General features: G+C 40.7%; 1 protein-coding gene across 1 annotated transcript in view; it reads left to right on the top strand.

Annotated features, from left to right (window-relative positions):
• lrp1bb (low density lipoprotein receptor-related protein 1Bb) overlaps positions 1-12,864 on the top strand; it is a gene marked incomplete at both ends in the record, with an annotated part of 246,847 nt that overhangs the window by 186,514 nt on the left and 47,469 nt on the right. Inside the window, 9 exons of the mRNA XM_083909007.1 lie at positions 171-293; positions 4,047-4,166; positions 4,912-5,040; positions 5,315-5,437; positions 6,247-6,387; positions 6,632-6,819; positions 8,367-8,550; positions 8,635-8,720; positions 12,037-12,159. Coding sequence (XP_083765133.1) covers positions 171-293; positions 4,047-4,166; positions 4,912-5,040; positions 5,315-5,437; positions 6,247-6,387; positions 6,632-6,819; positions 8,367-8,550; positions 8,635-8,720; positions 12,037-12,159 — 1,217 coding nt within the window. The remainder of the gene's footprint in view (positions 1-170; positions 294-4,046; positions 4,167-4,911; positions 5,041-5,314; positions 5,438-6,246; positions 6,388-6,631; positions 6,820-8,366; positions 8,551-8,634; positions 8,721-12,036; positions 12,160-12,864) is intronic.

Genomic DNA, 12,864 nt, shown 5'->3' with positions numbered 1-12,864 from the left:
AGTGGCAGATTAAGGAAGTCAGCTTTAATTAGAAAAGACTTAGGACATATCTCATTCTCAGAGACGATTATGACAATGGAATAGGAGATTCCCACAGCTTAGTGTCAGATTAAGACCTCAATCATTGCAAACGCCCAGTGCACTGACTCAGTTTTGTTGCTTATCCCCAGTTTCTCATGGTCAAAAGTGCGAGGAAGGCCACTTTGCATGTCCAAGCGGGAACTGCATCTCCAGCGTTTGGCTGTGCGACGGCCAAAAAGACTGTGAAGATGGCGCGGATGAATTCCAGTGTGGTAAGTCAAACAAATCCTACCTCGCGTGGAAGAGCGTCAACACAATGAACTGAAATGATGTTTTATTTTCTAACTGGCAGAAATAGATGAGGTGTTTGCCTCTAAACAATACTGTCAGCGGTTGGAAGGATATTTATTTTCCAATAACAAGAAGCTATTTGTTGGAATGCATTTGTCATTTAAATCGGTCTGCAACAAATATTACATACAGTATATGAGGGGACAGAAGGACACTTGATTGTTTTTCATGCCACAAGGCAATTTCTCCTCGCTCTGTTTTCCCCCCTCTTATTGTGTGTTTGAGATTTCTCAAGTGTGCGTCGCTGAATTCAAAGTAAGGCTGTCGTAGGTGCACATTTTCGCAACTTATCTCAATGAATTATAATACACAGAAGTCTCAGTGTAAGGAATTAATTAATGAGCCATCACCGAAAGGGTAATAATATAAATTGTGCACTCCCCTTCACCTTGATCCATGCTAATGTATGCAGAAGCCACCATGACAAAGTCAAGATTGCTCCTTTTAAACAGGAGGACTGTAATTAAGTCCCCGATATGGCTTGATATAATTTGTCCGCGAGACCAACAGCTCTCTCACACACCCGTCCATATGTCATTTAGCCGAGTAGCTAAGGGAAATTGACTGGATGTTTTTATTTAGGTGATCGGAGAACTTAATCACTGTCCCACGCATGCACTAGGTAATAAGATGTGACAAAGTCGTTCACTCACACTGGCAAAAACACTTGCCATCTACTATGAAGCTGGCAGCCTTGTTGCATCATCCTGCCATTGACTGTGTGGTCTAACTACTTAAACTGTAAGAAGCCATTAAGTAGTTAGTGTTGTCATCTGTTTGCAGATCAGTCTTGTATTATTGTTCACACAGCTGACCTTTTAAGGACTAGCATTGACTTCCATTCCTTTAGACAGCCTAAACAAAGTGTTATCCCTTACCTTAAAGGAGACATATTATGCCAAATCAACTTTTTAATCATTTTAATCCTTATTTGGGACTCTGGAGGCCCTATGAGTAGGCATAGTGTGAAAAAAGATGACTCACTCATGTTTTTGTGGTCTGCCTCCGTCTAAGTACAGGAGATAAAACACTGTTGACTTCCGCACTCATTGCTATGTCACAATGAGACATTCCTGGAAAGCTCCGCTTTCAAAGTGTTCTATTCTTGGCTTACGGTGCAGCACAGATTTCTACACAAACTTCCCGTCTCAGAGGATTTACGTGTCCAGTGGATAGATTTTATATATGACGGCAATGTGCCGGCTAGAGTCGGCAAATGGCTTTTCTGCTAGTTGCCAGAGTTTCCTGTGTCTCATTTGCATTTTAAGAGACGGGCACTCAAACGCTAGCGTTCTTAACAGGGCTGTTTTGGCAGGGTGATTGAACTGCTAAGGTGCGTCATCCTTAAGGTATTTTGACCAAAGCATGTCACAGACATGTTCATTAGGACACCAGGTAGCTAGTTTAACTTGCAGAAATAGGGTATAATATGTCTACTTTAAGCACAATTCAAATCTTAGCCCTAAACTTAACCAGAATTCCTCCATTCCTTGAGCTTCTGCCTCAGGTTTTGGTCTCCATGTTCGGTGCTTATGCCAGAAAAAATCATAAAGAGGTAACAAATAAAAAAAAAAAAACTCACACACAAAACACCCTCATTTTGTCCCAAAAAATAACAACACTTCACCTTTGTTGCAATTGAAATAAATACAATCTGCATTCAATCCTTGAACAAATGACTCTACAATAGATCTGGGTCTTTTTTTTATCAGCGCTGGCTCTGATCCACAGAAATGTAAGCATGACGCCTGGGTGAGTGAGTGAGGTATTTCCACATCGACTAATTTATTTTGGTAGTAGCGTGACGTTATGATGTGCACAGTTCAAGAAGTGATCTGAAATCGCTCAGTTGCAGCTGAGTTTGAAAGCGGGACTGATGTGGGAGATAAAAGAGTGTTTCCACTGTGATACTGTCATTGCTCTCCATGGTGCTTTTTTCCTGTCGTGTGTTGCACTTCTGCTTCACTGCATTGGCTGTTTACGGGGCATTTGTGACATTGAATATGAGTCACTCGAGAGGGGAAAAAAACACAGGGAGGCAAACTCTTCTACTTGCCATGGAAAAGCAGTCAATTGCCCTTTTCTACTGGGTCTCTTTTGTTATTTGTTTTTTTACGATATCCATATTTTTGGTGTAAAAGAGGTCGTAATAAAGTAGTAGTTAGTGCTGCCATCTGTGTGCAGATCAGGAGTATTGCACTGCATTCACACGGCAGTGTTTGTGGAAGATCGTCGTAGCATCTTCTTGCTCTTGATATTTTCTTGGCAAATCATCATCGGTGTCTGTTAGGATGAGTTAATTCACCGTTTTTGTCACAGTCATAAATAGATGATTGAAATTAATCATACGTATTCTTTGTTCTGCTCAGAAGATGGACTGGACCTTCCATCCAGCCCCCAAAGTGTATGCGTATATATTTATATATATATGTATATATATTTATACATACATGTATGTATAAATATATGTGTTTATGTATACATATATACATATATATGTGTGCATATGTATGTATATATATATATATATATATACATATATAATTTTGCTTGCTTTTCTATTAACATTAATGACTAAGAATTACACAAAATGTGACGGACTTGTTGGCAAATATCCTGCAGGTCTGTAATTTGCCTGTTTCCGCCATTGCGTGCGTCAAATGTGCTTATATCACAACCGATATGAATCATCCCTCAGTTCTTTGAGATGTTCTGAATAGTTTTTCAGGACAAGTAGACAATATATTCCCTGCTTTCGCTGCTTTAATTATCATATAAAAAGCTCCAGCCACTTTTAATCTGACTGCAAAGACAAAGTGGTTTGAGGAAAATGTCATTACATTTCAGAAATTTCCCCATTCCACACCCGATTAGACAAAATAGTCATTTGTCACTTCACAATGCGTTTCAACTATGTGAAACGCTATTGAAAATCAGTCATGAAAGGCTCTCTGTGATGCATTAATGTGCTGTGGACCTGCTTTTTTCGCTATACACTATAAGCAGCTGTTTGTGTTTGAAGTGTAAATCTTGTATCTCGACAGAAACTCAATATAATCACTTTCTGTTTCTAGATTTAGCCACTTTTCTTTTATCTTATCCTCATATCGCACATCATTGTGCACACGGAGCTTGGCGTGATGTACAAATTATGACGGGAAAGGAAAGTGATGCAGTGTGCAAGACGCCTCATCCCAATCCCTGCCCACCCTCCACTCCCTCACCCTAAGTCGGATCCATAATTTCTTGCACTGTGGTCTGACCTGGAGTGCACATCCTTCCTTCCCCTCTCTCAACATCTCATCAAAGCTCTGGCAGACATGACATCAAGGGAAAGAACAGTTCTCCGGGGAGAGTGGGGGGCTCCTTGGCGCTACACTCAGCCCAGATTATGAACATTTTGCACAATAGCTTTCACATGGCGATCAGTGGAGTGCTCTTTTCGTTGATATCCAACTGTTTCATATCACCCCTAGAGCTTTACCATTAAACTTATTAACTAATAACTGGAAACATTTATCACAATGCCTTTTTGTTAGACAAAAAGGAAGAAAAGAGAATACTTTCTACACTCTTTGATGTGACAGCTATACTTGTATGTGGCACTAAGCAGAACAATTAAGACATTGGATTACCTCAATGCTGCTTTCTTTGTATGATTTCTGGACTTGCAGACTCATCATGCTTGTGGAATCAGTTTGCCTGCTCAAAGAATAAGTGCATTGCCAAACAATGGCTGTGCGACGGGGAGAACGACTGCGAGGACGGCCTTGATGAGAGCGTGCAGATCTGCGGTGAGTGCCCTTTCAGACGACACGAGGAATCCGCTGTTGTTCTAAAAGCATTATTGCATTATTACATATGACTGGCTTCATGTGTCCTTCTAGCAGAGCTGGAAATTAATAATTAAAAAAAAAAGAATGAGATGAAACAATCTTAATTAGACAACAAAGGAAAACAAAGGCATTTCTGATGACTGGAGTGGGCACTGAGGCAAATAGATTTTTCATCACTTAGACCCAAGAGGCACAGCCATTTCAATTGGCAAATGAGATGTGTGTGTATGTAATGAATACTACGATAAAACAAAGAGAATCCAACCACAATAAAGAGACAAGAATCGCTGTGAACACTGCTTGTGTAATTGGATTGTAATGAAGTGTCAAGGAAATATTAATGAAATTGCCTAAAGGTTTATGAAGCACAGTTCCAGTCAAAAACATGATATGCACGTTCGCCTGACATGCATTACTGTACCAGTGTGTTTACCTTTGTTTCCCGGTGCAGTCGAGTCCTAAATTGAAATAGATTATTACTATGCTGATAATTGTTGCTCATAAATGTGTTCAGAGGAACCGATGGAGACAAAAAAGGGAAGTCAAATGATATTACTTCAGAAGAAGTGCTTAAATATTCCAGGAGACAGGAGCGACCATCCAAAAACAAAAAACATATTTTGCACTTGTTCCCTCAGAGCTTTATATCGTGTTCTTTGGCTTTTGAAAGTAGAGCATGTGGTCCTGTTTTCCTCTCTCTCAGGCTCAGTGACATGTGCTCCAGGGCTGTTCAGCTGCCCTGGGTCGTATGCCTGTGTTCCGAAACGCTGGCTCTGTGATGGCGAGAGGGACTGCCCTGATGGGAGTGATGAACTCTCCGCAGCTGGCTGTGGTAAACTCTGCCTTCTTGCTCAGAAACACTGACAAGCTCATTACAATTATAACATTGAAGTGTTGTCCCAGAATAAAAAGCTCAACAGTGACATAGCATTGTCCTTGTGTAACCTTAAACTACATTAACATAAAACAGTAGCTCATAGATCATAAAACTCAAAATAAAAAATAGTCTTTGCAAAGTGTAATTCAGCATCATATGTGGATAAGTTGACTGCATTATTTAAAAAATCATTGATGAGCACTTAACACGACCTCCTTTCATACGTTAGCACCCAACAACACGTGCGACGACAGCTCATTTCGCTGCCGCAACAAGGCGTGCATCCCCCAGCGGTTCGTCTGTGACCATGACGACGACTGTGGAGACGGATCTGATGAGTCAGTGGAATGTGGCAAGTGGCTTTATCTCACTCTCTTCCCCCCCTGCTGTTCACCGGGGTTACAGGAAACTGCGCTAACTGAACTGAATGAATGAGACACATTTGGAACAATGGAAATGATGATGGAGCCCTATTCATGACTCTTTATTGATAAAAATTATTCTGTAACACTAGATTAGGGAACATATTCACCATTAACTAGGTGCTTACTATGTAGAATACTAGCACTTCTTTAGTAATTATTAAGCATTTATTAGCACCTTATTCTACAGGTTCTACCTCTGTTACGACATAAATTAAGATTTTTCCCGGATAAGGTGTTAATAAGTGCTTAATATTTACTAATAAAGGGCTAGTATGCTACTTATATGCATGTTAGTAAGCACCTAGTAATGGTGATTATGTGTTCCCCAATCTAAAGTGTTACCAAATATTATTATTATTATTATTATTTTAGTTCACGTTTTATAGTATTATAGAGTATTATAGATCGATCCATATTTTTTGGGACTCTTTTTGTTTCTGCTTTTTGTTGTTTTATGCTTATAGCCATACTGACGTCTGGATCTATTTAAACCTTCACAATATTTGACGTCTCAACTAAAAGGAATACGCTGTAGCTAAAGCATAGAGAGTCAATATTCTATGTTTTCCTGACACTATTGAGTTTGTTTTGTTGTAGAATGAAGACACAAATATGTGCTTGTTTTCAGTATTAATTCTACTGAAGTTCCAACCGAGACTGAAGTAATGTTGCCAAGCTGAGTGTGACTTGATTAAAAAAAAAAAAAAAAAACGTTGACATCTCTCTCTTTCTTTAGTCTATCGCTCCTGTGGATCTGAGGAGTTTCGCTGCAGGGACGGCCGCTGTCTTCTCAGTTCTCAGTGGGAGTGTGACGGCCACGCAGACTGTCCCGACCACTCTGACGAACTGCCTCTAAACCTCAAATGTCTGGCAGCAGGTAAGACTGCTGTTTGGCTCACAGCTGGAATCTTTTCATCAGTGTCACAAGCAGCACCACTTTCCCCGGGAAACTGATGGGGACATATGGTGGAAACAAAAGGTGCTACAACAAGCGTTTCCCGAAAAAAGGATTAATCTGTCAAAATCCACAGTCGGGTCAAAAAAAAAATGGTTCCCCCCCAAACTTAGTTGAGGAATCGTAGGACGCCGTGCCAGTGAAAGTCATGTCTTGCTCTTTTCAGGCAGCTTGTGCAATGGCTCCTTCTTCATGTGTTCCAACGGACGCTGCATTTCGGAGGGGAATCTCTGCGACGGGAAGAACGACTGCGGAGACCAGTCGGATGAGAAGAACTGCAATGTGAACGAATGCCTGAATCGAAGGGTCAGCGGGTGCACACAGGACTGCCAAGATCTTACTGTTGGATACAAGGTAAGTGAACGCTACCTACTGAGGTCATGGGGCGTGTTTTCCTCCTGGTTTGCTACAGTTATTTTATTTTGCTCCTTCTACAGTGCTTTTAAATCTAGGCTAAGGGCACTTGAGATGACCACCTTCACTTATAACTGTTTTTCATAATTGTAATTGCTGTCCCTCTGTATGTTGCGACTGTGTAACTTGTGCTGCCTCTTGGCCAGGACCCCTCTGAAAAAGAGGTTTTTAATCTCAATGGGACTTTCCTGGTAAAATAAAGGTTCAATCAATTAAAAAGATATATATATTTTATAGTCTTACTCAGCCAACAGCTAGAGAAAAAAAACATAAAACGACCGATAAGCCAGTAACTGTCAAATACGCTTCCCTTATGCAAATCCGTTCAGCCACTGCACTTTGAGTGTTGCTCGCAGATTTGTCCCACATCAAACAGCGCGCCTTGCATCATATTATTCAAGATTAAATGTGTGCGTCTGTGTCTGTGCGAGTATAAAACAGCAGCCACAACATTAAAATACCAGGTACCTGGTTTTAATGATGTGGCTGATTGGTGTTTATAACCACAGAGTGAGATTATGATTTAGAGATTTTACTGACCACTAGGTTCTCAGCGTGAACATCATTTCCAATTCAGTGGCAGATAAAATGTGGAGCCTATATTAGTTATGGCATGGACATGAATGATTAATGACCAATAATGAATAGAGCCTAACGTCTCACGTCATTAAACGGATAAAGATGGGTGGGAGCATACATACATTTAGTCTCGGAAGTTTTTGAATAACCTTGAATGCTGTGCGGGGGGGAGTATAAATGATATGCCAACAAACGTCTGAGCTCCGTGGCTGAGCCGGGAGGTTGTGCCGTGCCTGGTAATGGTGGCATATGATACAAGGGTTTAATCCAGGTCAAGGCCACATCTGCTGGAGTGTTCAGGTGGCTGTTCCATGGTCGTTATTGCCTCCATCCCTAGAGGTTGCGCTCCTGTTCTTCCATACAAGGTGGTGTTTACTGCACCAGAAAAGCGTCTGAAAAGCTAAAAGTGTCAGAAACCTCTTTCCAGTCATGAAGGGAGCAAAGCCGGACAGAGAGCACATCAATGTAGACCCTTAACTCATCCTGAACCAGGAGACCAGCAGAAAGGTCCTCGAGGTTATAATGCTGGATAAAAAAAGGATTTGCACTGGGTCCACAGCAGCTGATACGCTGATACAAGCACTTTTAGTTATTTTGGGGGGCCTTGGTCAGTGAAGTGTGATGGGATTTTTGAGCTATGCTGCAGTGTGTGTGCATCACAGCTTTGACAACAAAAAAATATACAATAGAGTAGACATTTTCTGTCGTTGGACAAGAAATGCGTTGCACTTCTTCTGAAAAAAACTGTGCATAAAGCAACAAAAACATCCAATATTAATGAATCAATTAGTCAGTTAGAAGCTGTTTGAAGTAGAACAAAACAAAAACCTTGAAATTATTTGTTTTTCTCCTTATGATAATAGCTTGTGAAAGAATAAAGTGTTCAATTGCTGTGTGTTTATGATCAGTGTAAATGCTGGCCTGGTTTCCACCTGAAGGATGACGGCAAGACATGTGTGGACATTGACGAATGCTCCACGACTCTTCCCTGTAGCCAGCGCTGCATCAACACTTACGGCTCCTACAAGTGCTTGTGCGTGGACGGTTACGAAGCCTCGGAGCGCACTCCCAACACGTGTAGAGCTCTGTCAGGTCAGTGTGACTGTCGGTGCTGCAAAGTGCAGCGTTTTAACTTGTAGGCTTGTGTCCTTTAATGCCCCATGTTTCTCATTTCAGCTGAAGAGCCCTTTCTCATTATGGCAGACCACCACGAGATACGGAAGCTGAGCGTGGATGGCTCGAATTACACCATCTTGAAACAGGTACTGTAGGTGATACTTAACAGTTTGTCAATCAAATGACCATCTTGTTTTCATCTTGTTGTTTAATATTTGATCACCTCTGCTTCATGCAGCCAGTCTGCCAGCTTTAAAATATAGGGCTATTTCCTACTGAAAGTTCTTCCACTTCTTCCTTTATTCTCGTTTTTTGAATCGCTGTTGTTGTTGGCATGATCACAGCCACCTGCTCCATGTGTGGAAGAAATAGTGCAACGGAAAAGGCAAATGTTATCCAAATAAGTTGTTAATACATGGACAATAATCATATAGAGATACAAATCATGGTTTTCTATAACTAGTGCAGTGCCCGTAGGAAGTATGTATTCCTATAGCGGGAGCTGAAGATTTTTCACTTATGATAATGCATGATAAGGAACGTAAAGGCTAACATAATACAAACACTGGCGTGGCTGACAGTCACAGCAGCTAGCTACGCTAATGCTAATCGGAAATTAAAATGTTGGCGTTGTGCCTAATGAGGTTGCACAGTGTTATTATTATGTTAGCCTACGCTAATGCTAATCATAGCCTCGTTAGCGTACCTTTGGAAACAGGTTTGCCAGTTAGCCGCAAAGTAGTAGCATGCTAATGCAAAATAATTATGTGCTTGAGTATTGGTGAATGGACACCAACTTTGTCGTTTCAGTATAACACCATGTTCTGTGGTGAACCGTGTGAAAATGTCTTACCCACCGTGAGGACAGCATCTTCACTCCCACATCTCCACTCCAGACAGCGCAGCTGCTGCTGATGAGCCGCTGCCTGCCTGGTGTAGCGTGATATATCAGCGAAGATTAAAATTCCTCCAAAAAATTTTAAAATCAAGGATGCACAACATCGGGCCATGCTCAACCCATATCCAAAGTCTTAGGGCGATCTGACTAGTGGTCAGCGAGATATGCTGTCACAGACACAACTTGCTTTATAGATAGATGATATGATAATGTTTTTTTAATGTCCACTGTCCAGGGATACAGTTAATGGTAGAGTAGAACAAATGTGTGAGTTTCAATCTGTCATCATATTTCTGTGTTTTTTTAGTCTCTAAAGTTTACTTTGCACCTGATTCACCTGCACATTCATGAATGATGCACACACACACACACACAATCTATTCTCCCCTAGCAACTATGGGTTATATGCAATGCAGAAAAACGGGTATATATACTGTCGCATTAATAAATAAATCTGTGTATGTATGTACACGAGACTCTACTGCTCAGTACTTGTGATTGAAACTGGAAAGGGTGCTCAAGCGTATGTAAAGCAGTGTCCTGTATTAAATGAGATATCTAATGTCCATCATAATTTCCTATCTCTCCCCCCACACCACCGTATGGGCATAGTAAAGAGGCCATTCTGGCTGGCAGAGATCAGAATCACCCTGTTGAGGACCCCATGGAAAAGCTATTTTAATCATTCCTAGGTCTCATCACAGCTGCTCTGGGCAACGCTCGAATCTGCCCGCTGATTATCATAAATGGCTATCTGTGATTTACTGTTACGCTACCGAGGGGTTTCCTACAGTGTCCTCTTCACTTTCCATATCTATGGTTTTTTTTAGCAGCCACTCTCCTGTCTCCATTTTAGCGGCAACTGACTTCACATCACCCAGCAACCCCCCCATTACCTCCCATTCTCAAATTATACATTCATGAAAATATGGAAACTGCACTTATCAGATTCCTAGCTTTATATTGTTCTCCCCACTGCAAACACAAGTGACTCCAAATGTTGCATCACTCCAATGCATTATTCAAACTAATGTGGTGTGTTTTTGGAATGGCGAATGGAGAGTTAAATATTTTAAACAGAGGTGATGCTTCAGTTTCTGGCTCGATTATGAGGTCTAACAATAATTGATTATTTCATTAGTGAACTCACATTACAAATACAAGCAATAATTGTTGTATAATTAGCAGGAGCTCTCCGTTAAGTTGCTTTTGATTCATTTTCATAGCTGGTTAGGTTTCTGGTTGATTTGGGGAAAATTAATGGAATGTAATACGCAGTAGATCTCGATCAAAGTAGCGTGCAGGTCTCATCTGTGCAGCTGATGTTTGTCGTGGGGGGAAAGGTTCCCCCGAGGACACGCTGGCGCCCGCCTGTGAGGGTGTTGATGATCTGATGATGAAGACGTCTCATTTTGTCTGTCAGAATATCTGACGTCCTTCCTCAGCGCCTGCAGTGACAGACGGCAGTGTAGGGCCACTTGTTTGGCGAGCAGCTTTTTCTGACTGACAGTGGGGTCCTGTGAGCATGACAGAGCAACCGAGGGCCTCGCACTTCCACTTTGATACGACTTTGATTCGCTTTCCACCGGTTCTTCAAACGCTGTGTATCTGCGAAGACAGTGGGGGAAAAGCATCTAAATCAACTGATACTGTAAAAGCTGAGCTGTGTGTTTCACATCCTATCACGTGTGTAGACATAAATGACTTTAACCTCAATTACCTGATTAATGTTATTTTAAATTTGACATATTATGTACTGCGTATAAATCACTTGCTGGCGTCCACTTTTGCGCCACTAGTTGGGGGGATACTCAACCGAGGTCCTGTTATTATCCCTTTATGGTTCGCACCAAGAAGCAAAGGTAAAACATTTTATTTCCATTTTTTTTTTTTTACTTATGATAACAATAATGACAATCAATATTTATTTATTTATTTATTAATTGGACCCGACAGTATTACAGATACAGGCCTCTACAAACGGTTGAGACGTCTTTTCATAATAAACCTGGTTTGCATAATTCATAAAGTATGACATTCAGGACAATTCACATTAAGTGTTAGTGAGTTCAGCTTGATGCATTTTTCAATGAGATATAGTGACTTAAAGTGTGGTCGACCAAATGGTTGAGTAGTACCTTAAAGGGTTAAAGTGTGTTTTTGAGCTTGCTGTGTGTCAGGTTGTGTTGTTGAAGTTATCTTGTCCTCTTATCAATCTTCTTCATAAATCATTTAAACAAGGTTATATAAGCTGGGTTGAAAATGGAAGCTAAGCAAAGTAATTTCTAATATCTTAGAAAGATAAAATAATGTATATAATGGATGTGGATGTTGTGAAGGAGGACGTAAGGATGGTTGTTGTAGCAGAATTGGACACAAGGGCAAGATGGAAGCAAATGATCCGCCAGAAGAAAAAGAAGAAGAATCATAATATTTGTATAAAATGCTATAATTGTAATACAAAAAGTTGTAACAAACCAACCAGAGAACTCAAGACCTAACTTAAAATTAAACCCCAAAAATCTATAATAAATATAATGTTGTCTCCCTCTTCTACTTTCCAGGGTCTCAACAACATCATCCACATAGACTTCGACTACAAGAAGGAATTTATTTATTGGGTGGACTCGACGAGGCCAAGCGGTCGGAAAATCAACAGAATGCGCCTCAATGGGAGCGACCTGAAGGTAACACACGATTTCGTCTCTGTGTATGTGCCATATGGTGCCTTGGATTCGTTGCTTTATTTTTTTTTTCCCTCCAGCACACTAAGCTTATATCATCTCACGATTTTTACTTAAATGATCAAAATACTTTCACTTTTGTAATTGTTGTGTGTTTCTTTGTTGAACGATCACCACTGGCCTCTATATAACTGCACGTATAACAAGCACAATAACGCAGTGCAAAGGTGCATCAAGTTTGTCTGAGTCATCGTATTAGAAGCCAGACACTGGGGACTCTGGGACATTAGCAGGAGCACCTGATGGTTCTCCATCCTACATCTCATCTCATTAGCACTGGTGTATGAGGGCATTAAGCTCATTCAGCTCAATTACTTTCACAGTCTCCTTTTGAGCCAACGCCACAGCTTAGCGAGAGGACAAAACTCTCTGGGAGACAGATCAGGAGTTTCACACATTATGTTCTTTTAAAGAGTCACTGATACATTGGCACATTTGGCTAAGACTTGCCATATTAGTACGGACAGCTTGGGAACCACAGAATATGTGTCTATTTATTTTTTTATTTCTCCTCTCAAGACGAGATATTTGAACGATTTCTTAAGTGCATGTTTTGCACTTAAGAAAAACTCAATTATGAAAGTGTACTCTCTCTGAATGCTCTTCACTTTTTCATGAACTTGATTCAGAAATCAACAATTCCTCATG

This window comes from Microchirus variegatus, assembly GCF_963457635.1.
Source record: "Microchirus variegatus genome assembly, chromosome: 22".
In the NCBI taxonomy this organism is placed as follows: domain Eukaryota; kingdom Metazoa; phylum Chordata; class Actinopteri; order Pleuronectiformes; family Soleidae; genus Microchirus; species Microchirus variegatus.
The sequence above is the reverse complement of the archived record's forward strand: the minus strand, read 5'-3'. Positions and strand labels throughout refer to the sequence as shown.